The following is a 26239-nucleotide window of genomic DNA, read 5'->3' as shown; positions in this document are numbered from 1 at the left end:
AGTTATGAGGTCATCCATATAAAAGTCGTCTCTAATTGTTTCTGCTAAGACACTATCCTCTTGGCAAAAGCGATCTGCCAAGATCTCGTAGACATCGGACTGCTAAGAAAGGTGCTGCCGATGTGCCATAAGTTACGGTTGTTAACTTAAACTCACTGATCGGCAATTTTGGATCATCTCTCCATAGGATATATTGGTATTCTTGGTCTTTCTCAGCAACCTTTATTTGGCGATAAATTTTTTCAATGTCAGCTACCATAACATATTACCACTTGCGTCACTTAATTAGAATATCGAATACATCCTTTTGAATCTTAGGACCAGCTATAATAACGTCATTTAGGCTTAGTCCATTTGTCGTCTTTGCGGATACGTCAAAAACTTTTCGTAGCTTCGTAGTTAAGCTTCCACGCCTGATGATTGCTTGATGGGGTAAATAGTATTTACCTTGACCCGTGGTTTTTAAAGATTCCATATGTCCCATCTTAAGGTATTCTTTCATGAATTCGTTGTATGCACCCCAGTTCTTTGGGTTTCTTTGAAACTTTATTTCCATTTGCATAAGCCTTGCCATTGCCTGTTTGCGAGAGTCTCCCAGCTTTGCCTCTTTGTGGAATGGAATTGAAACCACAAATCTGCCTTCGCTAATGACAGTTGTTTCTTGGAATTTTCTTTCGCATTCTGCATTGTCTGTAATCGTCTCATCGGCTTCATCTTCCAATTCCCAAAGGCGTTCCAGGTCCTTTAGATTAATTGTTGTAGTGGCACTAATAATTTTTTGCTTTGCTGCTCGAGTTATATTTAAGAACACAATCCATCCAAATCTGGTTTTTTGTCCCAAGATTAGATTCACGGTTTTTGTTTTCTCCATCGTAATCAGGGGAAATAGATCCACACCTATCACCATGTCATTTCTGCTTGGCTCGTTGAATCGTGGATCTGCTAGTCTGTAGCCCTTCCACTCTTTATTGATATCAATATATAACTTTTTGCTGGGAAGGGCTCTATGGAGTGTTGGTAAAACCAATGCTTCCGTTGATGTTTTGAAGCTGCTTGGAATTTTTGGTTTGATCGTCAGGTGGACGCTATTTTTTGATAATTGAGTAGTCTGGGAGATACCTTCGACCTCTATAGTACTCCGTACTCTGGGAATCCTATATTTTTGTGCTGCTTCCTCTGAAATCAGCGTCTTCAGGGATCCACCGTCAATTAGCGCCCTCAACTCGTTGTAACCTCCAGCTTTGTTTTTCACTAAAACAACAGCTGTCGCCAATATTGTGTCTTGGCCTTGCTTGAGGCTATTGCTGTTGATACTGCGTTTTGTGTCTTCATGAAGAAGGCTGTTGTGTCCTTTGGAGCATCGATTGCATGTAATTTCCTTTCTGCAGTCGATAGCATTATGTTTTCCAAAGCATCTAAAGCACATGCTGTTCTTTTGAACGAATTCTTTTCTTTTTTCGATTGATTGTGCTCTGAATTTGAGACACTTTATCATAAGGTACACGATCTAACTTGCACTTTTCTTGTAGCAAGCTGAGCGGAATTTTTGGTAATGGCATTTACTGAGTTGTATTGTTGCTCAATAAACTCCAGTACATCTTGTAAGAGCTGTATAGCTCTTGCATTTTTTACATGCTGTTCATACAGCTGCAAGGCTTCTGGCGAAAATTTCCGCAGCAGAATTTCTGCTAAAATTACGTCAGCAGAGCTTCCTATTTTTCCTTTTTGCTTTATGATGAATATGCTCTCGGTCGCAGTATCCAAAAACTTCCCTAAATTTTTCTCATCATGGGGCAGCAAGCACTCCAGTTCCATTAATTTGTTAAAGTGTTGGGAGAATATTTTTCTGCTATTCTCAAAGCGTTTGCAGATAAGCTCCCACGCTGCTGCATAGCTAGCTACTGATCCCGTTATCAAATGGCTAACCACCATTTGAGCTTCTCCTTTTAAGCAGGCTCTTAAATATCCCAGCTTCCTTGTGTTGCTGAGATCCTTCCTGCTGTCTATTAGTTCAGAGAACAGCTCGTAAAATGTTGGCCATTCCTTCGCATTTCCATTGAACGTTGGAAGGTCCACTTTTGGGAGTTCTGGCACGTCGTAGTTGGAACTTTTGAACTGTTCCAACTTCATTTGAAGTACCATCTCTAGTGCGGCAACTTCAGATTGCAGAATGTCTGCCTCATCTTGATCAAAGACAGTTCTGTCATACTTGTTTTCAAGCAGTTTCAGTGTGTCCGTCACGTTGGACCAATGACTTTTCATCATTGCCAGCTGCTTGACTAGTTCAATCTCACTTGAACTACCCAGGGTTTCGTAGATTAGGCTCATCTTTTGCCTCACCCTGTCCGCTCTTCTATCCACCAGTTGAACCAGATTATCAACTGGACTGGAGCTCCGAGCTGATGCGGTATCAGATAATTTTGATCCACTTGGTATATTTATTTCTTCAAGTGTTTCTACCTTTAATTGCGACTCCTTGTAGGCCTTGACAGCATCCATAGTTTTAATAAATATTTTATCATTAAAATATTGATGATCGCCAACTCCCAATTTTACCAGCGCATTGTTGTTAGTAGTAAATCGAACTACCAATGCTTCTATTGCTGGTATAGATGCCTTTTCCTTGATTGCTTGCAGTATTTTGTTCTGCAGCTCTCCTTGGTCTTGCATCAATTTCACAGATCTTTCCAACAACATCTTGGGAAAACAATCACTGTGACTTTTTTGTGCTTTCTGCTTGTATTCTTTGGCGTGATCCGTTGGAGGATTTTTTGATTGGTCGCCCAGTTGACCTAGCTGTGCCTCGACTCACAGCTGATTGATCAGCCAAGGAAAAGCAAGAACACAATGTTTCACCTTATAGTCCTAGTACTTTAAGGCTTGGTCTTTTATTCTGTGTTTCTTACCACTGGTGGGGGAAACAACAGAATCACTCGAATAACCTTGCTCTTTTTACTTTGAAGCGCTGGTTTTTCTTCTGTGTTTCTTACCACTGGTGGGGGAAAATAACAGAATTTCTCGAAGGACCAAAATGTTCACACTATAAACTAATGCGTACGTTTAATGAGTTCAATTCGGGTGTTTGAATCTAACTGACTCGCTACTGCGAGGGCATCGCCTTTTATTCATTCTTACATAGGTTCTTATCATCTAATTATATAATGCAGCGCTTGTAAGACGCTGCAGTCTGCGTTGGTCAATGCAGCTGAGATTTATCTTAAATCTATGTTTGTGGCCTATGACCGCGCTAGTCACCTCCCGCGTGATCATATCTCTTGACACTTCGGCAATAGACCACTGCAATCGTACTTTTCTGTAGTTGCCACTTATGCTGTCCCGTGACATGTTTATTGCAGCCCTTAAATAGAACATATTTATAGTTTGTCTACTTATAATGTCTAAACACATGTTTAGACACCTATGTTTCGCCCATGGTATTTTCTTTTTCGTATTTATTCGGATCTTTTCATTTAGAGTCTGTTCGAAACTTTTTGTATTCTTGCAATTTATTGATGTTTTTACGAGCTTTTTCTCTAATTTTCTCTTAATTTATGTCTTCACTTTTTTTATTTATCTCTTTTAACCTTTCTTTTAATCTATCTATAACTCTGCCCTTTTAAGATACTTCAAACAGAACTTGACTTGGATGTTGGTTAATTGACCTTTGCATTTTATTATAAAGCTCGTATTCGACCGTTTCTAAAACAGTGTCCCAATGCTGTCCTTAGCTGTCAACTTAGCTATAATAGGACCCATGCTTCTATTCACCCTTTCAACCTGGCCATTAGCCTGTGAGGATCCGGTAGCTATGTGCTTATGTGCTTAATTTCATTTTTCTCTAAGAAATCTTGAAATTCCCCAGAGATAAAACATGTCGTTTTTGCAGGATACAGTAGTATGAACTTTGTGAACGTGTCGATAATCACTACTTTGTGTTTGTTTGACTTGCTTTTATCAACAGGACTATAATGGTCCATGTGTACTTCATCAAATGGAATATATTATTTGAGAATGTTGTGAAGACATCCCTCTTGTTTTCCAGACTTCTCAGAACAAGCTATACATTTACGACAATTGCTAATAATTATGTAACTTGTATTTTTCTCTAACTTTGGAAAACCAGTCTCATCTCTGCTTTGACAAATAATTAAATTTTCCGTAAATGAGTTACAATCGATCGTTTCTATTAAGTGCTGCATGCGCTTACCGGCCCTATGTTTAAGGATGTAATCATAATCTTGGTGAAACAGCGCCCACCTGCCTATTCTTCGACCTAATTCTTTTTTATTTAATTCTAGGGTAAAAGCATTGCAATCTGTGACTATTTTGAACTCTACTCCTTGAAGATAAATTCTAAAACGTTGTAAAGAGCAAATCACAGCGAGGGTGATTCGAAACTGTGGTATTCTGCTTCAAGATCAGTCGTTCGTTTTGAAAAGTAAAATACCGGATGAAACTTATTGTCCTTCTTTTACTGCATAAGAATAGAACCAAATCCTAAAGCGCTAGCGTCACAATGTAATTCCTTTGGATCTGTTGGACTGTACTGTGCTAAAATATGGGCTTTTAGAAGATTCCCTTTTAATGCTTCAAAACATTTCTGTTGCACCGAAATCAAATTTTCTATCTTTTCGTACCAGATGGTATAGGGGCTTTGCTTTTACAAATCGTCTAAAATATGAGCATAATCCAAGAAAGCTCTGAACTTCATGCGTTTTTGTCGGTACCGGAAAATCTCTTACTGCTTGCATGCCTTTTAAGTCTGGTTTAATGCCAGCTCCTGATATTACGTATCCTAAAAACTTTATTTCGCTTTGAAGGAATTCGCATTTGTCTATTCTTAATTCCAGTTTGTTATCTACTAATCTACTAATCTTAATATATATGTACATATATATAATAACGAGTTCGCGGTTGCAAGTTTTGAAAAAAATATAAGTTTTTATTTCAAGATAATAATACATCTTTGAATCGGAGTCAATTCACGTCTTAATGGTATAGTGGATGAATTAGAACTAACTCTGGAGTGTGAGTTGAACGCTTAGCAAGCCCTTGGTCGACTTTGTTTATATGAGCTTGAAGGCTCGCTCTCCTCTTTATTCAAATGGGTTGCGCTCTTTAAAAGAGTTGCGCATGGAAAATTACCAGGATTTGTGCTGCGTAAGCTATTTGGTTGCTTAGTGGGAATAACGAATTTCGGCATCGGCGGATGTTTATGTCTATGAATCAATTGTTTATGTTAACGCGGCCGAAATTGTTATTGTCGCCAAGAGCTTGGGATCTGACTTATGTGTTGTGGTAAATGGATTGGGTGGGTGTGATCAAGTGGTACATATGTACTGTGTGTGTGTGGTGTGTGTGTGTGTGACAAAGTGTTATACTATGGTACATATGCTACTTCCCCATCCTTAAGAAATTAGCCTGTCCTCAGGCGGATAATTTAAGATACAAGACAGGATTTACATTATTTTCTATTTCTGTTACATCATTGTTTATAATATTTGATTCAATAGGAGTGGGTACTTGTCTTTTGAATTTGATTATAATTTTCTTAGGTATATTCTTATATTTGTAGATATAATAGAATATTATTATGACAACTAAAACTATTAAAATGGTAAATGTAATTATTTGAAATTTATTATTTGCTTTATTATGGATTTCAAAAATATCTTTAGCTTGTATATAACAAAGGGCTTTTAATTTAGTGATATTGTTGTTAACATAAATCGTTTGTGTGTAATCTAACATAGTGTTTGATATTGAGATGTCTTCGATTTGTATGGAACAGTTAAAAGCTTTTATTATGTTGTCTCCCTCTATTATTATATCTCTATTTATGCAATTTTGGTTAAGTATGGTTTTTGGTAAGTTCCAAGTTAATATTATATTAGGTTCGACATAATTGATTTCAAATTCTTTATGAGTTTTTACATATCTGCATTCTGTATTAAATTGGTTAAGTATACCCGTTAAGCATTTGTTTATTATTAAAGTTTTTGAAGATGCCAAATAAGTTTGATTATTTTGAACATAAAATTTATTTTGTACATTTTCTATTAAAATGTTTTAATTACTATCTGGATATGGAATTATTGTAAAGATTGGGGTTTTAATTATTTCTTTTGGAATATGGGAAAATATTAGAATTTCATTTGTATCCGTTTTCAGCCAAGTGGAAGTTTTAATATGTAGAAGTTTTTCTGAGTTTATATTTGTTAGATAATCATTTTTTAGTAATTTAGGATTAAAAATGCCAAGTCTTGTTAACTGCATTCCAAGTTCAATATCTTTTACATACTCAGTAAACTGTTGTAAATTAAATAATAAAATGTTTAATCTTTGATCGCTTTCATGTAATGCACTTAATAAATTTATTAATGTTATGCCTTCATTTACTGTTTTTATGACTTCGTTGAGTTCATTAGCTTGGACGCTGTTTTCGGACAAATTTTGAATTTTATATTCTAGCTCTTCTTTATCTGCTTCATCTAAGGTTCCAAAAAGGTATTTATAAATTGTGCCCATAAAATTAGCTAAGCCGCGTTTGCTGCTCTTTGCTATTCTAATGCCATTCATTTCTCTTTTTAATTTCTCTGCTAAATATTGAACTTGGGATAAAGTTTCATATTCTTCTGATTGTTTTACTAAGTTATCATATGTTTGTTCTATTTTTGTAATATTTACAGATAGTAGTAGTAGTGATACTCGTAATTGATTGGTAAACTTATTGATCCAGTATTAAATATAAGGTTGCCCTTTTTGGCTTGAATTAAGTTAACTTCAAGATTTTGTCCTTGGACATGTTGGATAAAACATAATAGAAAATAGTAAAGGATCATCAAAAATGTGTAATTATGTTGGATTGCCTTGGTCGTTTTGCGTTGTGCTGGAATTATCGTTATATTTAGTTTCATTAATTTTCATTTTCTTTTTATATTTTAATTTATAATGGGTTATTCCTGACTCTGTTTTTCTCTTCGTAATGTTTTTCGTCAATCTGGGTAATTTCTCCTGTCTTTTTATATGGGTTGTTGTCTTAGATTTTACTAACGGTGCTTGTCTATATCTGGTGTCTACTTCATAACTATGTCTATTTTCATTTATTTTATTAATTTTATTAATTTTCTCTTGCTGGGTGTCATGTGTAGGTGTTCCTGCATATATAAAAATATCTGCTGGTGTTTTACCTGTTGTATTATGTTTAATTTTATGGTTATAAACATAGAGAAGGGTTTCAAATTTTGTTATTTTATTCTCTGGGTCGGACTCAGTGCTTATAATTCTTAACTTTTCGTTGACAGTTTTATGAAATCTCTCAATGTCAGAAATTCCATTTTTACTTGTTGTGACGTTAATGTGAACATTTTCGGACTTTAGCCATAAATGTAATGCAGCACACATAAATGCTGAGTCTTTATCGGCTTTTATTTCGGACGGTTTTCCCATTTCATTAAAAATTTTAAGTAGAGCTCTTTTTGCTTCGAGCCAATCGCTAGAGCTGACTTCAATTAAGGCGGCATATTTGGAATAAACGTCAATACATGACAGGAATGTTTTATTATCGATTAAATAAAAATCGATAACATATTTTTCTCTAGGATTAAAAATTTCTGGCGTTAACTCGTAATTTAATTTAGTGTCTCTATGTTCTGTTTTGCACATGTTACATACTTCACATTCGTTGATAATGATCTGTATTAACTTTTGATAGTCTGGGTAGTAATATTTTTCTTTAAAAATTTTGGTTTGTTTTTCTATACCTGGATGTAAGAGTTCTCTGTGGGGTTTTATTATTACTTCTTTAAATTCTGAATATGTTTCAATATCTATTAATTTACTGATTTCTCTCATAACTTTAGTTATGTTGTTCGGACTGACAATTTCTAAGAAGGCGTTTTGAAATGTAAGGAAATCTATTTCATTATGAAAATAAATTACGCTATTATTTGTACACAAATATTCTTTTATTAATTCTTTTGCATATGCGCTTGTCATTTCTTTATAATGGATTTTTAGTTTTGTTTTATGAAAATATTTTCTTATTTCTGTATTGTTATTGTCGTCTTTGACAAATTCTATTTGTCTATTATAGTAGTTAATTGGTCTTTCCGTAAAGGAAATGTAATTTTGGTTATCTTCATGGCTACTATGTATGGTAGCAGCTGAAGTAGGAGATTCGCCGTAGAAGTTTTCTATTTTTACACGTGAAAGTGCGTCGGCGACATGGTTTTCTTTTCCTGGTACATATTTTATATGGTAATCAAACTCAATTAGTTTGATTTTCCATCTTTGGAGTTTCATGTTTGGTTCCTTGATATTATCGAGCCAAACTAAAGGTTGATGATCACTAAGGATCTGAAATTTACGACCAAAAAGATAGGACCTGAAGTATTTAGTGGCCCAGACAATAGCTAAAAGTTCTTTTTCTATTGCTGAATAATTAAGTTCATGTTCATTGAGAGTGCGGCTAGCGTAACAAACGGGTTTACGATCCTGTGATAATACAGCACCTAGAGCGGCATTGCTTGCATCTGTGGTTAATGAGAATGTTTTTTCGAAATTTGGGTAAATTAATATTGGTTCGGACATAATTAAAAATTTTAATTTTTCGAAGGCTGATATATACTCGGTATCTTTAGAATTTATAACAGAACCTTTTTTTAGTTTTTGTGTTATGGGTTTAGCAATTTTTGCAAAGTTAGGGATAAATTTACGGTAGAAACCGCAAAGTCCTAAAAATGATTTTATTTCTTTATTAGTTTTAGGTAATGGGAATTTCTGTATGGCTTCTATTTTATTTGGGTTGGGCTTTATGCCTTCAGTAGTTACAATGTCTCCTAAGAACTCTGTTTCTCTTTTCATAAATTCACATTTGTGCAGTTGTAACTTTATATTAGCTTCTTGTAATTTAGCAAATACTTTACGTAGAGATAACAAGTGTTCTTCCAATGAAGTGGAAAAAACTATTATATCGTCCATGTAAACTAAACAATCTTTGTAAATTAGGTCTTCTAATAGATTGTTAATAGAACGTTGAAATGTTGCAGGTGCGTTCTTCAGTCCAAACGGCATTCGAGTGTACTCGTAATGTCCATTTTTTGTGGAAAAATCTGTTTTTTGAATCGAGCTTTCATCCATTTGGATCTGATGAAAACCTTTTGCTAAATCTATGGTAGTGAAATATTGAGACCTACCTAGCTTATCTAGTATTTCATCCATGACAGGAATTGGGTATTTATCATCAATAGTAATTTCGTTTAGTTTGCGATAGTCGATTACTATCCTGAACTTTGTTTTACCAGAAGCATCGCTTTTTTTCGGTATTATCCAGATAGGAGAACAGTAGGGCGAGTTCGATTTTCGAACAATGCCTTGTTGAATTATTTCTTTGATTTGTACCTCGACTTCTTTGTCGTAGGCCTGGGGGTATTTGTAAGGTTTCCTATAGATTGGGTCTTCATGTTTAGTTTTGATGACGTACTTTACAGTACTTGTGAATGTCAAATTTTCACCTTCTCTGTATTGTATGTCCCTAAATTCTTGAAGAATTTTAGTAAGGGCATTTGACTCTTCTTTATTTAGATGGTCAAGCCTGAATTCATTTGATTCCCTTATCTCGTTTCCTATTGCATAATTTGTGGCTTCATCATCAGTGGATAATGATGGCTGTAAAACATTCAAATAGTCGGGGTTGTCTTCTAGGCTACCTTCTCGTTCTGGTAGGTACTCCATTAAGAAACTGTTGTTGTTTAAATCTACACTTCTTTTGCCAAAGTTTATTTGGGCGTTGGCGTCTTCTAGGAACCCTGTACCTAATATCATATCGTAATTTTCGGAAAAATTATGAATATAAAAAACTTGTTTAGTAGGGCAAAGCTTACTTGGTTTTAGAATTATGATTTTCTTTAGGGTTATTGTACCGTTAATGGTGTGTGTTTGTAAATTAGTAGTTTTAAATGGGAAATTAAAAATGTTTGCTCTTATGATGTTTATTGTAGACCAAGTGTCTATAACACATCGGAGCGGTATATTGTTTAAAACAATGTTTATGAAGGAATTGTGTCTTCTTCTTCGTCCGAGGCATGTAGATGAAAATTTTCGGACGTATCCATTTTTGAATGGCCGCTGGTACTAGGTCTTTGCCTTTTTGTTGCCGGATTCGGAGCGGATAAAGAAACTGGATTTTGTTGATAGTTGTTGGAATAATTTAAAGGATTTTGTGTCTGTGCTTGGTTGAGTTTTTGCTTAAATTCTTGGAATAGTTGTTCAAAAGGCTGGTCATGGCTGTTATTGTTTTTGTTCATATATTGATTTTTATTTTGGCTAATTGATGTTTGATTTCTATTTTGATTATTTGAAGTGTTGTTATAGTTTGGGCTGTACTGATTTTTATTTTGGGTATTTTGAGTATTTTGGGATTTTGGGTGATCGGACCATGTACTGTCATAAAAACCCTCCTGCTGTACAATTTGCTTTAATTTACTGACTGTTGTTATATCAAATCTGGCTAATTGCATGTAGAGTCTATCTGGGAGTTTTTTAATAATTACACTTTTTACTGTATTGTTCATTGCGTTTGTATAAATGTGATTATGTAGTTCATTATTTTCTAAAGCTAGCTTATTTATTATTACAAAGCATTTTGCTTCAAGCTCTTCTATGAACTTACGAACTGATCCATTGAATTGGGTGTTATATAGTCGTCTCAAAAGCTCTTCAAATGGTGTCTGGGTCTTGAACTCGGCGATTAGGGCTTCCTTCAATTCCGGCCATGTATTAGCTGCACTGAGCTGGGATACTCGTTGGGCGTCGCCTCCAATTTGCATTTCGATTGCACTGAAGAGGACGTGTAACTGGCGGACGTCAGTTGATGGATATAGTTGAAGTATGAACTGTATTCTTCTTATGAACGAGCTCAGTTCCAGTGTCGTACCGGTAAATGTTGGTACCTGTCGAATCTGACGAAGAGCCTGGTTCAGATGATTCTCGGAGAGTAGTTGCACTTGTTGTTGTGGTAGTGCCATTGTTGTTTCACTTGTTTTTGTTGTTGTTGATTTTATTTTATTCTTTACTCCTCGTAGCGGTCACGCTTTTTGTTTTGCGGGCTACACACTGCCTTTGGTTGATATGCAAAACCTGGGGCTTCAGTTACCCTTTAGTGGTCTTGTCTTTGCAGCACTTATGTAATAATTTTTTTTTTTTCTTCTAGTAGCGGTCACACTATTATAGTGGGCTACCAAGTTGAAGCGGTTTTAATTATTAAGCACTGTATGACTGGCAGATAGTTACTTCTTGTAGCACTGATTAGCCACAAAGTTGAAGTTAAATCACACACGAAGTTCTTTGTTGGTCACTATAAGTTTAGGACCACCGACTGCGCCAATAACGAGTTCGCGGTTGCAAGTTTTGAAAAAAATATAAGTTTTTATTTCAAGATAATAATACAACTTTGAATCGGAATCAATTCACGTCCTAATGGTATAGTGGATGAATTAGAACTAACTCTGGAGTGTGAGTTGAACGCTTAGCAAACCCTTGGTCGACTTTGTTTACATGAGCTTGAAGGCTCTCCTCTTTATTCAAATGGGTTGCGCTCTTTAAGAGAGTTGCGCATGGAAAATTACCAGGATTTGTGCTGCGTAAGCTATTTGGTTGCTTAGTGGGAATAACGAATTTCGGCATCGGCGGATGTTTATGTCTATGAATCAATTGTTTATGTTAACGCGGCCGAAATTGTTATTGTCGCCAAGAGCTTGGGATCTGACTTATGTGTTATGAGAACCTTGTCCTCTTTTACCAAATCTGCGAAAATCTGCCGAACGGCATTTTGAGCCATTAGTGTAGTGAACGCGGTGTATTTGATTTAGTCCTCGTGCATATCCACGTGAAAGAACCCGTTTCTGAGATCTAGTTTGGTAAAAAGGTCTATTTCAGAAAGTCAATAAGGTCGTCTATTAGGGGGGTAGGGTGATTGTCTTTTAGCATGTTTACGTTAAGAGTTCGATAATCAACGTACATTATTAATTTTCCTCGCTTTTTTTAACTAGAACAATTGGTGATGCATATTCTGACACGCTTGCACGTGATAATCGTCTTGGAGGGTAATTAAACAGCTTCGTTTTGTCAAAATTGATTTTCATTTCCCATTTTACTGATGGATCTTTTGGACGTTTCACTTTTACATAAAATTTTTCAAAAATGTCTATTAATCTCTTTCTTAAACTCAATTCACACTTCTCGTTAATGTTTAACTGTCTGCATTCTATTGGATCGGGGTATTCAATTGATAGTATTTCTAGCTCAAAGTTGCCATCATAAGGACTATCTGCCTTGCCCTCATTTCCACAATTTCGTTCGTTATGTTTTGACTTTAAGTTAACTAGGTTAGGAATTTGTTCCAGTTTGACATATTCAGTGTCATTAAATTTGTAATTATTATTCATTACTCTGTCATCTTCAAATATGCTAACTAGATCCTTTGAGCAATGTCGCAAAAAATTTCCTTTATTTGAACCCGCTTTCCTATCAAATGAACAATCATTTTCCGATCTCATATCATTTGAGCAATAATTTTCCGAATATCTATAAATTAAACAATCTTTTTCTTAATATCTATTTGAACAATTATTTTGAGTATCTATTATTTGCATAATCTTTTTCACAATTTCTATCATTTGCAACTTAATTTTCAGATTTGAAATTTGCAAATGTTCATAAAATTTTGTCCCAAAACTGTCCTATTTGCCATCGATATGTTTGTCACAATTAATAACTAAAAATATGGTATTTCTTTATTGATAATGACAAATCATGATATTTTTCCATTTATATCTAAAGGGCTACCGTTTAAGTCAATCTTTTCATTTAACATTATTTGTTGTTTTTCAATATGCTTTCAACGTATGACTTTATAAAAATTGGACTCCCAGAAGCGATTTGGCATTCTAAAAATAAGTATTGATTAGGTTCTGAACCGAAATAAATTTTAAGTGGTCTTACATATTCATTGTTGGATACGAACTTTCTTTCAGTGCAGTTGTACACCAAATGATCCCTTCTGCCACATGCGGCGTAGCATGCTCCGTACTTCCGCTTGGGCTTGCGGCAGTTAGCGGCGAAATGCACAACAGCGTTGCAATTACAGCACCTTTTTGTAGGCACCGATTATATTCTCGATCGAAAATTTTGGCACGTCCAGACGAAGGATATAGTGGTTTACGCAGCGAGAACTTGGCAAATGTCTGGAACAGCTGCGCAGATGAATTAAAACTTTGCATTTGTGCCTGTTGTCGCAGAAGCGAGTCGGGAATCAATGATGTTGTCGATTAGCCCCTCATCGTCCATCCGAAGCTGTGTAGCCAGCACCGTTTTTTCTTTGAAATATGACGAAAAAACTTCTGACTGTTTCCATTTGCGCTCTAAAAACTTGCGTCGAGATATTATTTTGCTCTCCTTACTGTGGAAACCTTCTTAAAGTTGAAATAGAAGTTCATGAACCGGCAAAATCAGCATGGTCCTTTAACTTTGACATCACCAGCATGCGAATTACATCGTGACTTAGCGTAAACATCTTTGTGACCGCGTTAAGCTGTGCGTTCTATGTGCTGACATTAAGTTTGTTGATAGAAGCACTGTCGAATGTCGAAAGCATTTCCTTGGCCATTGCAAACATTTGCTTATTTGCAGCTGCATCCCCCGATCTGGCATCTCTGCCACCGATATCTCGATCTTGTGTGGCACCATTGTATTCATTTTGTTTAGCAGCACTGTTTCGATCTAATGGGGCAGCATTGTCTCGATCCGATGTGGCAGCATTGTTTCGACTTTGAGCACATTTAAATTTCAACATGTCGTTTTCCAATTGGAGCAACTTTAATTGACGCTGCGTGGCGTCTAACTGCTAGAAATTTCGGAAAAATTTCCTGGCTTGCCAATCGCGGTGGTTGGTTGAATGTTGAAGGCTTGGCAATGTCATGAGCATTCATTATGAGTTTTTCTAACCAATTTCGCAGTCAGTATAATCGTCTGCAGCGATCGTTTCCATTTGATATTATTTACTATTTTACTATATTTACTATTTTAATATTTATTCACTTTTTTTTTTTTTTGTACTTTGCTGAATTGCTTTGTAGGTTAAGTTCTTGGAAAAAACATTTCCCGGTAATCCCACTTCTGAAATTGTAGGAGGCAATAAAAGCGTCAGCTCTCTTTTCACAAACTAAGTGTTCTTTATTTTCTCAATACGCTCTATTTTTAGCCTATTACTTATGTATGTGTATTGCTGTGTCGGTTGCTGATCGTGCGAACAGGACACGCAAAGAAGTGTCTGTAAAAACGAGAGTATTCAGGATGCTTAAAACTAAGTGTGTATCTAGCAATGTATGTACCATAAATAAGGTAGTGTGACTGTTTGTTATATTTGCTAGAAGGGGCTTGTACAAGGCTTCCGCACAAAATCCAAGCACACAGCCAGGAATTCTATCTGGCATAACACGCTGAAGATTGTAAAGCAAAAAGCTTTCGATTAAAGTGGAACAAGATAACAAAAATAAACTTACATACTGCCTTAGGATAAGACCATTCAGAATGAGGTCACGTGGAATATGTTGGTTGGAAAAACTAAGGAAATAAATCGTCTGTTTCCCGATTAGTTGCTAACGTCCATATTAAAAAAAAAGGGGAATGGAAGATCTAATTTGACGCTCATTACGTGATATCCAATGAAACTAAATCCTACTACGGTCTAAAGAATTCTTGTAAGGTAAGCAAGGTAAAATTTAACTGAGCGCTTAAAAATATATAAAAAAAATGTTTTTAAAAGTCTAGACTTTACAGCTATTAGGTGTGTCAACTCTTAGGAGGAGGCTTGTTGGAGATAGACGGATGGTAGATCGTAGCAAAATAGTTAAAAAAGATTTAATTGAAGTATTGAAAATATTTATGGCATCCGCCACACCAATTAAAACCAGAGATTCTGGCTACTGTGACAGGACCAGTGCTAGTTATTTAGTTCATTAATATTTTCAAACATTCCCACATCGCGTTCGCTACATAGAATTTTCGCACACGCACTTAGGTTGTAAGTGCCATGCCAAATTTCAGATCGGCTTTAAACGGGTGTCAGATAACCAACAGCCGCAATCGATCCGATTCTACTCCAGTAACGGGCATAGTTCAGCAACTGGGTATTGATTCCCAAAGTAGGGAGTATGAAATATGACTACTAGGTGGGAAGACTTGGCCTATCAAACCGATGACCAGAGTAGCTAAGAAAAAGTTCTTTCTTCTTCTGGGAGGTGTCATACTCGGGAGAAAACCGTCTGGAGACAAGGCAAGGATTGCTTTCCAAAGTAAAAGGTACTTTGGAGCGCACAATACGTGCATCCAATCCTGGTATGGATCACCACATGCGCAAGCAGTGGTATCGCTGAGGGCTCTCGCGTGCAGAAATGCATTTAACGAATCGTGCCGAGTGAGGAAGAAAGACGCCTTCATCATGAAACAAAAATTTGGATTCCGATAGACGAAAGTGACATCTGGTATAAACCTGTGCGTCGCCCGGTCTGGTTCGCTGTCGTCATCACGTCTGTTCTGCCAACTCAGCAGCAGACTCTAAGCTAGTATTTCCCTGCTCCCAGCGTGTCCTCGCCGTAGAGCCTGTCGTTCTCCTCCACGCTTTAAGGCTGGAACTATCGCCAACGTGCATTGAAGAAGTTCCAGGACGGCACAGGAGCTATGCTCTTAGCTGCGCTCGTGGTTCGGACACAACAGTACTAATGTTTTGGTCACTCAATTTCCACACGTCCACTCTCCACTCATATGGGGCCCACATAGATGCTGCCTCGTTGACGAATGTCACGTCGATATCACTACGAGCTCAGTATGCTGAGCAAAGGAAGATTGTCTGTGGTGAGTGTCTCCACTGGCATACAGATGTCATTCTGTTGATCCACTAGGATGGCTGCCTTCCCTCGCCGGTCACCACTTACATCATATAGGCGCCTAGCAAACAAGAAATACGTTTTTGTTAAATTAAACAAGGTTGTTAAATCTTCTTAAGGAGTCTTAAATCCGAGCCAATGAAGATATTCAAAAATTTGTAGCCAGTAGTCTCGGAAGAAGAACCACAGCATTACTAATTAAATAAAGAGACAAAGGTATAGTCGACTATCAGATAAATGTCAGCTGGTGGAAGCGAGAACGAGAAATTTTATCATTTTCTGGTATCGGTAGAAATTCGAAAAAAAAAATAATAAAATGAAAAAAATTTTAAAATGTTTTAAAAAGTGTGGGCGCGTCAGTTTTTCGCGGTTTGTGTCATTAAAGTGTGCGTGGAATTTTTTTTTGTGCAAATCGATGAAAATTAGCAAGACTAAAAGAAAAAGGAAAAATATCAACAATTGTTTAAAAGTGTTAGTGTGGCAGTGTTGGGTGGATTGTGGACGTTAGAGTAGGCGTGGCAACATTTGGAAACTTTGGAAGCTACATGCTTGATCTCAACATTCTAGCTTTTAAAGTTCCTGCGATTGTGGGGTTCATACGTACAGACGGACGTGGCCAGTTAGACTCGGCTATTGATCCTGATTAAGTACGTTATAAGGTCGAAAAAGCTGTCTTCTTACTGTTACATACTTTTCAACGAATCTAGTACACCCTTTTACTCCACGAGTATCTGGTATAAAAACTACGATAGACACTGAAAAGGGTACAATTAATCAAGTTCCGAAAATGAATTTAGTTAATAAATTGCGGTTAATAAATTGTTGCGAATTGGAGAAAAAACTTTCTTTCTTTCACTGAACTTATAATTAAAAAACAAACAAAAAATTTGCAAACGTTATATAAGCTCCTCAAATTAAAATCCTGAGCAAACTGAAGTTGAATCTAAATACAAATAACATTTGATTAGGTTCGTACCTAAGAAAATTATAGTAAACTTTACTGAAAAAGGAGTATTCCGCTGTCCTGCGTCTCTTGTCGTCCTGCGTAGCTCCCGTACTCCAATATTATACATGGCCGGATGCTGGGCACTTGGACAAGGAATTGCTGTCGCAGATGGACACGAAACACCAAACGTTAACCCCACTTTTGCTCAGACTTTTATCATGCTCACTTCCTACGGATGCCCCGGGATCTTACCGGGCGTACACCACGCCATCCTTGAAACAGTCGACCAGGTCTTAACCACATAAGCCCTTGCTGAAATTAGGTTTGCCTGTTCAAGCGTTATCGGTCTCTCCTGTTCGACGCCAGGGTCTGATCTTTTGTCTGGTCTAAAGTTCAGCTTCTCAAAATGAGTGCACTGAACGCTGTTATCACTCGTCTCTAAAAGTAATCTTTATTAATAAAAATAATAATTATTAAACATTTTATTTAAATCAGTGAAACTTCATTGCCTGAAAGGCGTAAAACTAATATTCTTTTAATACCTAATACACTTTCGACAATGATCTTACAATGGTATGTTGTACGTAAGAAAAAATTAAGTTGGTACGCCTTTATACGAGTATAAGCACGAGTATTGCTCCGAGGAAACAGATAATACGAGAGTCAGGGAACTGTGTCCGTCAAACTTAGCCCAATATAATCCTGTGATTGGATCTCAATGCTTTGGATCCTGGGTATATCTAGATATTAAGAGGGAACGTGCTGATAATGCGGCTGTTGCTAAATGTCCATGCTTAGTCTTCCAATGTAGCAGGCAGAAGGAAGCGTTTCCGACCATATAAAGTATATACATTCAGGATCAATAAACGGGAGCGGTCATGTCCGTCTGTACATCCGTATGAACGTCGACATATTAGGAACTACAAAAGCTAGAATGGGGAGATTAAGCAGCGCAGATTTCAGAGACATAGACGCAGCGCAAGTTTGTTAAATGACGTTGCCCACAAAACTGGCACGCCCATATTTCTGAAAAATGTTTTGATATTTTTTCATTTTTGTATTACATTGTAAATTTCTATAGATTTACCGAAAAACTTTTGTCACACACATACTCCCGCCCACAAGCCGCCTAAAACTGTCACGCCCACACTTTTGAAAAATATTTTTATTTATTTTAATTATTTTATTTTTTTAGAATTCTCTACCGATATTCCAGAAAAATTTGATATTTCTTGTTTTCACTTCCACTAGCCCAGTAATAAGAATGTATCTGATAGTCGGGGATCTCGACTACAGTATTCTATAGTATTTTTCTGTATCTTCGTGTAGTAATATCTTTCGGCTACATTATTTGTTTGTATGTTATTAATTTTGTCTGGATAATGGATGATTTAAAAAATTGGTGTTTTAGTTATGCACTTTCATTTCAGAGTTCTCATTCATTTCAGAGTTCACTTCTTTTAAATAATCATGTTTTAGTAATTTTGAATATACGGAGTCGAGTTAGCTGCTGTTTTCCTTGTTCTAAATTTTCTCTTATTTCGTTTATGAAATCTATCCCAGTTTTTAATAATCAAGGTGGTATTTTTGATGCTTATTTCAGATAAATTCGTTATTTTTTGTTCTAGCTCGTCCTTATCGTTTTGGTCTAAGGTATCGAATAAATATTTATAGGCTGCTTTCGTAATATTAAACATACCTCTTTTATTTCGCTGTGCTATTTTAATTCCCTCAATTTGTCTTCTGTGTCTTTCTTTTAAATATTATCTCTGTATAATTTCCTGGAATGCTATCTCGGTTTTGGTAATATTAATGCTTAAATAATGGTATATATAATTGGTATACTGTATATATAATGTTCTAATTTTGAACACGAAGTATCCGTTTTTGATTTGATGGGTTTGATTTCAATGTTGTGTGATGATATTGCTTTAGTTAACATGTACGTTTTGTTCGCTTTGCCTGTTATTATAGTACAGGGTGCGTTATGAAAGTAATGCGCATGGTTTCATTGTCACGTAACTACCTGTCGTAGCACGCTCGGACCTGTCTGAAAATTTGGGGCGGAGTCTCTCCTTTCCAACGCGCTCGGTCTCAGTTCGCTCTGAGCAATAGAAGTGGTAGGACGTGTCGTAGAGCGAAGTCATTTTTTCTGTTGTGTCACGGTGCGATGGAGCGTTCGCTGGAACAGCGGTACGCCATAAAGTTTTGTGTGCGACTTGGCAAAAATGCATCGGAAACTTATCAAATGCTTCGAGAGGCCTTTAAGGAGGAGTGCATTTCGAGATCTCAGTGTGGAAGGTGGCATTTGCTGTTTTCTTAATCTACTATTTAATTCTATTCTATTTAATTCTACTTAATCTACTTTCTTTTCTTCTGTGTTATAATCTGGGCATCCGGCATACATGAATATATCAGCTGGTGTTCTCTTTGTAGCATTTTCGTTTTATGGGGTTATAAGTGTACAGAAAAATGTTGAACTTTGTGTACCTATTTTCGTCGGTTTCGTTTCCTATTATTCTGAAATTCTCGTTAATTGTGTTATAACATCTTTCAAAGTTCAATATGGAATTACTGCTCTTAATCCTTCTGCATTTAGAAAATTGTGTAAAGCTATATACGTAATTGCTGAATCGTTGTCTGCATTTATTTCCTGAGGTTTTCCCATTTCATTTAATATTTTCATTATATGTCATTTTGCTTCTAACCAGACTTTTTCGGTAACATGCACTAAAGTTGCAAATTATGAATATACGAGTACATTAATGCATGATAGAAATTGTTGGTTGCCTAGCATAAACACATTAGATATTTCTCTCTAGCATTTTGTGTTTTTGCTGTTTTCGAGAGGTTAAGGAGCTTACTTACTATCGAATGGAACAATTTATGATCAATAACAACGAATCGATGGCTTCTTTTCTAATATTTTCAAAAAAAATTCCGACTTCCTGTGCCAGCCGTCGTGAACAGATTTTGATCAAATTAAATCCGGACTAATATATTGCTAAGGAACTGGTGTACAATGAATTAAGTAGAACACATAATGATTAGAAACAACAAACTATGTTTTGCTTAGAAAATTTACTTAAATGCTTACAACAACGTTTTTGTTACAACATATTTCATTATAACTTTATATGTGCGATTGTCAATAGTTTTTAACCGCTTCAAAATGTGTTTTGATTTGATATATTTTAATTTGGTGGTAACAAAATAACAATTATTCACTTCTACCTTGATAATTAAAATTTCTTAATTTTTTATAACGACAGGTGTTAATACATTCTTCATTTAACTATATATTTTAAGGGCAAAACTACTTCATGATGCCTGGAACTTAGCTTATGCTGGTGAACTAAATTTTGCCACTGCTCTTAATGTAACATTATTTTTGAAGTATGAACGTAATCCTATTGTTTGGAATCCAGTATTCACATTTCTTGACCAAGTTGGCAAACGTCTCGAAAAATCGTCAATTAGCAGAAAGTTTGAGGTAAGAATAAAATAATATAAATAAAAAAAAAACAAGTTTAAAACACTTCTTTCAGCTCTACATTATAGAACTTTTAGTACCATTATATGACTATTTGGAAACGGCAAATTTTAACGAAGACATAAATATAACTGAACTCCGAAAATTGACTACAGCGTTTTTATGTAAAGCTGGATATTTTCCGTGTGTTAAGGCAGCAAGAAGGGCTTTTAATCTGTGGGTCAACAGTTCATATCCGTAAGTGATTTAGAAATAAAAACAAATACATTTTTATTTGAAATTAATTATTTTAGGGTCCCCAATGAGTTCATATGTCCAATGTTTAAGTGGGGCTCTATGAAGGAATGGATGTTTGGACTCGATCGTATGCGCGAGTTTCCTCAGTTCCGTCTTCAGAGTGATCGCACCTATTTATTAAAAATGCTAGCTGGATGTCCAGCGCAACGAGAAAAAATTATTTTTCTACTTGAATTGGCAATGCTGAAAAATATTTCCATTTTTTCCGATAACGACAAAATGTTAATTATCAGTATGTTAACGTCTCGATCCATAGGATATACGACTCTGTTCGATTTTCTGTCAAATAATTGGGATTGTATTCATCAGAAGTAAGTATCCTTTTTTGGTCTAAAAGTAAACAATAAATTTAATTTTAATTAACATAATTTCCTATATTACACAATTTCATAGTGTATCAAAAAAACACAAAAACGAAAACAAAACGCGTGGATATGGTGAAATGTTAACAATCTCACCTTTAATATCTCTGTGGACGGTAGTCCACGAAGTCACGTAACACTCCAGGAAAGAGTGCGAAGCCGACTACTATATAGTGAAATGTTTAAAGTTAAACCGAGTCGAACAAATGTCTTGTCCCGTGGACTAAGAACAACGCTAAGAAATAAAAGCTTAATAAATAACGTCTTTATTGATTAAATCTCAGCTTAAGACTAACTCTTGCGACAAAAATATTTCTTGTGTTGCCCTTTTATTGACATTAATTTTGGGAGCGAGCTATCCCACTTGAGGTATTGGTAGTATACAATAAGGAAAGATTTGGTGTGCCTGTAAGGAGAGCGGCATCGCTTACTGCGGATGTGGTGGTTGTTTGTATTTAATGTGGATTGCGTGCGATCGCTAACTCATCAAATTCTTATATATTCGAACCGTACTAGATATATGAATATGTCACTACATATACATTACATACACGAAGAAATGTGAACAGCAACGCAAGTTCAGTTGTTAGTTCAAGAGAAAAGCATTTACCTTTTTCTTGGCATTGGATAGAAATCTAAAATAAAAATAAAATAACCAAGCCGTGGGAGTGACGGATTATGGAACCTTGTGGAAGTGGATAAAGTGGTATACCGATAGAAATTGGCAAGGTAAATAATAAAATAAAATCAAAGTATGTTTTAAGGGTTTTTTGAGCGGCTCTTAGGCGTTGCCAATATTACCCATTTTACCAATATTACCCATATAAGTAATACTACCCATATTAGCAATACTACCCATATTAGCAATACTACCCATATTAGCAATATTACCCATATTAGCAATACTTCCCATATTAGCAATACTACCAATAATACCCATATTAGCATTCCTACCCATATTAGCAATACTACCAATATTACCAATATTAGAGTGGGCGTTGCAACATCAGGAAACTAATTTTGCGCTGCGTCTTTGTCTCTGAAGTCTGCGTAGATCGTAATTGATGATCTTCGTGCACATGAATGATGTGCTTTGTTCGCCACCATAAGATCACCACATCCAGAACGAGCAGGGTGTAGAAGGTCCATTGGTGTTGTGACGGATGGTCAGGATATTGTTCCTTGTTTTCAAATTAAGTTTTCCAGGCTTATACCATAATATGATCGGCGTGTCATCATGATCTATGCCGTTGATCCGTAGGATTTCATGAGCATGACTGACCCATCACAACCCCTAGGCCCTTAGGTAGGTCATCACTTGTTCGGCCAATTCATTTTTGGCTGCTCAGGTTGTATTACCTGACGCGATTTGTGTTGGAAGCAGACAATAGTAGTTTACATGTTATTAAAGAATTTATTAAATAATAATTTAATATAATAATTGATATGTCTCACTATAGATAGTGATTACAAAATTGGTAGTTTTTTTTTATAAATGTCACTTGATTTTATTAAGTCGTCACTGATCGTAATGGGGTCTATATATATTAATACTCGCCTTGTTTGTTCTTTACTGGTAATGGTAATAAAGTTTGTTCAGAAATGTTATGTATGTTTGAAGTAAGGTCATTATGAGTGTGTATAGGTATGTCGGTACTCGGAGTTTTTAGATCTATTTCTTCTTCTATATATGATAATAAGTCCATTCCTATTAGACCTTCAACGTAAGAATGGAATTAAGGTAAATAAGGTTATTTCACCCGTAGTAGGCTATTTTAAGTGTTATAGGAGCGTTACTTGTAATGATATAATATGATGGAAGGTGAAGGTAAGGAAATCTGTACTTGCGGGTGCACGCTTTAGAATCTGGCGTTGGGGTGGTGGTCTTGCCTGTACAGATACCTTTTCGCTACAGACATTATTGAATAAGGTCGAATACATGGGAGCTAGTATACAAAATTGGAAGAATCAAATAAATATATTCAGAAAAGGATAGTTCTAGAAAATAAGGAAAAGGATGACAAATTTGTTGCTACCGAAACACGGGTGTTATTGTGTACGCGGAATGCCCTGTCCTACCTTTGACCACTTTCCTCAAGAGCCCTGTAGTGGCCCCTTGTGTGCGCTATGTCCGGAGAAACATCAGCCGAGTTCAGTACTTAATGTTTTGGACATTCATTTCTATTTTCGTGACGAATAACTAATAACAATGTGCATAAGAACTAATAATAAGTACATATGAATTTAAATAAATTGGATTTTTCCATGGTAAGGTATTATATACAGATTTATGTGAGTTTAAGTAAATAGAAAATCATTAAGGTAATCATTAGGTAAGTTAGATATATTAAGTAGATGCTAAAATACCTAAATAGAAATATTTATTTTATTTTTTTTTTCATTATTCTTGTTTAATAAATTATTTTTTACTCAGTTTCTTTGATTAGTGAATTAAATAAAATATAAACGAGTTGTTCACGTAAAAGTTAGTTATAATCGCGTTGATTATAATTAATATTTAATAGCTAACTTTAGAAATATAAATATATACATTCATATTTAATAAATTGTTCCCAGTGTATTCTTTAGATTCAATATTCTGGGGTACAAATTATTATTTTTTTTTTTTGTTTGCTTAGTCTCCAATAATTTCCTCAGTGTACAATTTGAATATTAGTATGATTGTTCTCTTTGTAAGTGGTTCTATTTAATTTCTTTCAGTGTGTTTTCAGTGCTTTATTTCCAAATAAAAAATATTAAGGCAGATAAAACTCACTCAATTTTAATCCTCGGCGAGGATCGATCTCCCGGCGCCGATGAGTTGAAATAAAAGCGTGGCGTTTCCCACGAAGACCTTGAAAATATACAGATACATACCTATGTTGTCTCGAAACAAAACGTATTTAAGTAAACATGTGTTTGCCATATTGTTTGCCCACAGCTCGCCCTTGAAGGTCTTCCAGCTCGTAATAAGAGTTGCCGATCTTACGAACGCGGGATTCCGCGAAAGGGGTCAGAATTTGGCGTTATAGCAATAGCTTATAGCAATTGGAGGAGATATTACAGAAATTTTTCACCAGGTGAGAATAAACGTTGAGGACCAAAATTATCAACGATTTGTATTCATAGATCCTGGCACGCAAACTCGGGAGAACTACGTCTTGCAAGTAATGACCTTTGAGCTAGCTGCTCCCCAAGCTTCGCGGAATTTGTGAAAAACAAAAATGCCAAAGAATTCGAGAAACAATACCCAAGAGCAGTAAAATGCATACTGGAAAGCCACTATGTAGATGACATGTTGGATAGCGTTGACACAGAAGAAGAAGCAATTAACCTGGCCAAGACGGTCCACCACATACACTCGAAAGAGTGTATACGCAAGATACGCAACTGGGTTTCTAACTCCCGTACGGTCCTGAAGGCACTGGGAGAGGAGAAATCTACAACGATACCACTGGATGATGGCGATGATAAGCACACAGAGAAAGTGCTCGGAATGTGGTGGGATACGAATGACGACATGATTAGATACCGTGTATCCCCTCATTATAAACAAGGGGAAATACTCCAAGGAAAGCGTCGCCCTACTAAACGAAAGTTCCTAAGCATGATGATGGCAATCTATTATCCGCTAGGACTCCTTTTATTCTACGTGATGTACGCTAAAATAGTGTTCCAGGAAATTCGGCGATCGGGATGCCAGTGGGACAATTCCATTTGTGAGGAAGAATGGATTAAATGGAAACGCTGGCTTCAACACATCCCTGACGTTGAGAAAATGTCTATCCCCAGATGCTATATGCCCAAGACGATGTCGGAGCATCAGGTCGAAATGCCCACCTTCGTAGACGCCGGTGAAAACGGGTTTGAAGCTGTGTGCTACCTACGTTTCAGAGTCGGAGATGACTCTGTGGTCGGACGCACAGGCGGAGCACTACCAAGACGAGGTAGCACTGCTGCTTAAGGGAAAATATTTGGCCTGCCAAATATGCAAAAATCGACGGGCAGAATATCCAAAATATGCAAAATCCAAGGCTGCCTGCATTCCATCGTCCCTTTAGCTACACAGGAGTGGAATACTTTGGACCTCTTCTGGTAGCAGTCAGACAAAGCTCGGAGAAAGATACGGCGTTTTGTTTACGTGTCTTTCTACAAGAGCAACACACTTCGAGATAGCGTATTCCTTAACCACAGACTCTTGTATTTTAGCAATTCGCAACTTCATAGCCCGGCGCGGCAGTCCAGTTGAGCTTTGGAGCGACAACGGAACTAACTTCCAAGGGGCTAATACCGAGCTACGAAGACATCTTGAAGCGCTAGACATGGACTAACTGACTAGGGAATTCACCGGTCCTGAGATGAAATGGAAATTCATCCCTCTTGCATCGCCTCATATGGGTGGTTCTTGGGAACGCTGAGTGCGTTCAGTGAAAGTAGCCCTGAATTCCCTTCTAACAAGCGCACGACCCTCGGTTGAACTTCTTCGTGGAGCGCTCATTGAGGTAGAGATGATTGTCAACTCGCGGCCGCTGACCTACATCCCTTTACAAAACGAGAACGAGGAGGCCCTCACAACAAACCACTTCCTGCTTGGTAGCTCCAGTGGTAGTAAGCCGGCCGCGGGACCTACTACTGAAGGAATGCTGCTTGCATCGCTGGATGCTGGATGGCATCGCAGCAGCTTGCAGACATGTTCTGGAGGTGGGCGACATCGTGTACATCTGCGACCCAGACAACCCGAGATCCAGCTGTCCAGAAGGACGTATACTGGATGTGAAGATTAGCGCCGATGGTCAAGTAAGGAGCGCTACCGTGAAGACTATCTCTGGAATATACGTGACACCTGCCACAAAGCTTGCAGTTCTATCTATCGAGGCATGGAGGGCATATATTCCAGCCGGAATATATCAGTGAGGAGTGTTACGATAGATTCTAAGAACTATTTAGGCCAAGCACTAGGGCAGTCCAATCGGTAGTAAACCGATACCTCTGATCGATATCAGAGAACCCACGATAGTTTCTGGAAAGGTAGGCGCGCGGTGAATCTAGCTTTCCTTTCTGATTTGGCACGAGTAGTGAGCGGACTAAAAGTAAGAATTGTAACACGATAAGATTATAACCTAAACATTGTAACCCACAGGAAATTAAAGTGCTTGCCTAGAATTGCTCGCACTTATAAAAATTATTGGAAACGACG

At 36.7% G+C, this 26239-nt stretch overlaps 1 protein-coding gene across 1 annotated transcript in view; it reads left to right on the top strand.

The window, feature by feature from the left end:
- The window catches only part of LOC26526554 (aminopeptidase N), a 154004-nt gene that overhangs the window by 104485 nt on the left and 23280 nt on the right, over positions 1–26239 (top strand). Inside the window, exons 10-12 of the mRNA XM_026976730.1 lie at positions 20200–20383; positions 20439–20620; positions 20677–20991. Of these exons, the coding sequence (XP_026832531.1) occupies positions 20200–20383; positions 20439–20620; positions 20677–20991 (681 nt within the window). The remainder of the gene's footprint in view (positions 1–20199; positions 20384–20438; positions 20621–20676; positions 20992–26239) is intronic.

Source organism: Drosophila erecta, unplaced genomic scaffold (assembly GCF_003286155.1).
Source record: "Drosophila erecta strain 14021-0224.00,06,07 unplaced genomic scaffold, DereRS2 tig00000021-arrow-pilon, whole genome shotgun sequence".
NCBI lineage: Eukaryota > Metazoa > Arthropoda > Insecta > Diptera > Drosophilidae > Drosophila > Drosophila erecta.
The sequence above is the reverse complement of the archived record's forward strand: the minus strand, read 5'-3'. Positions and strand labels throughout refer to the sequence as shown.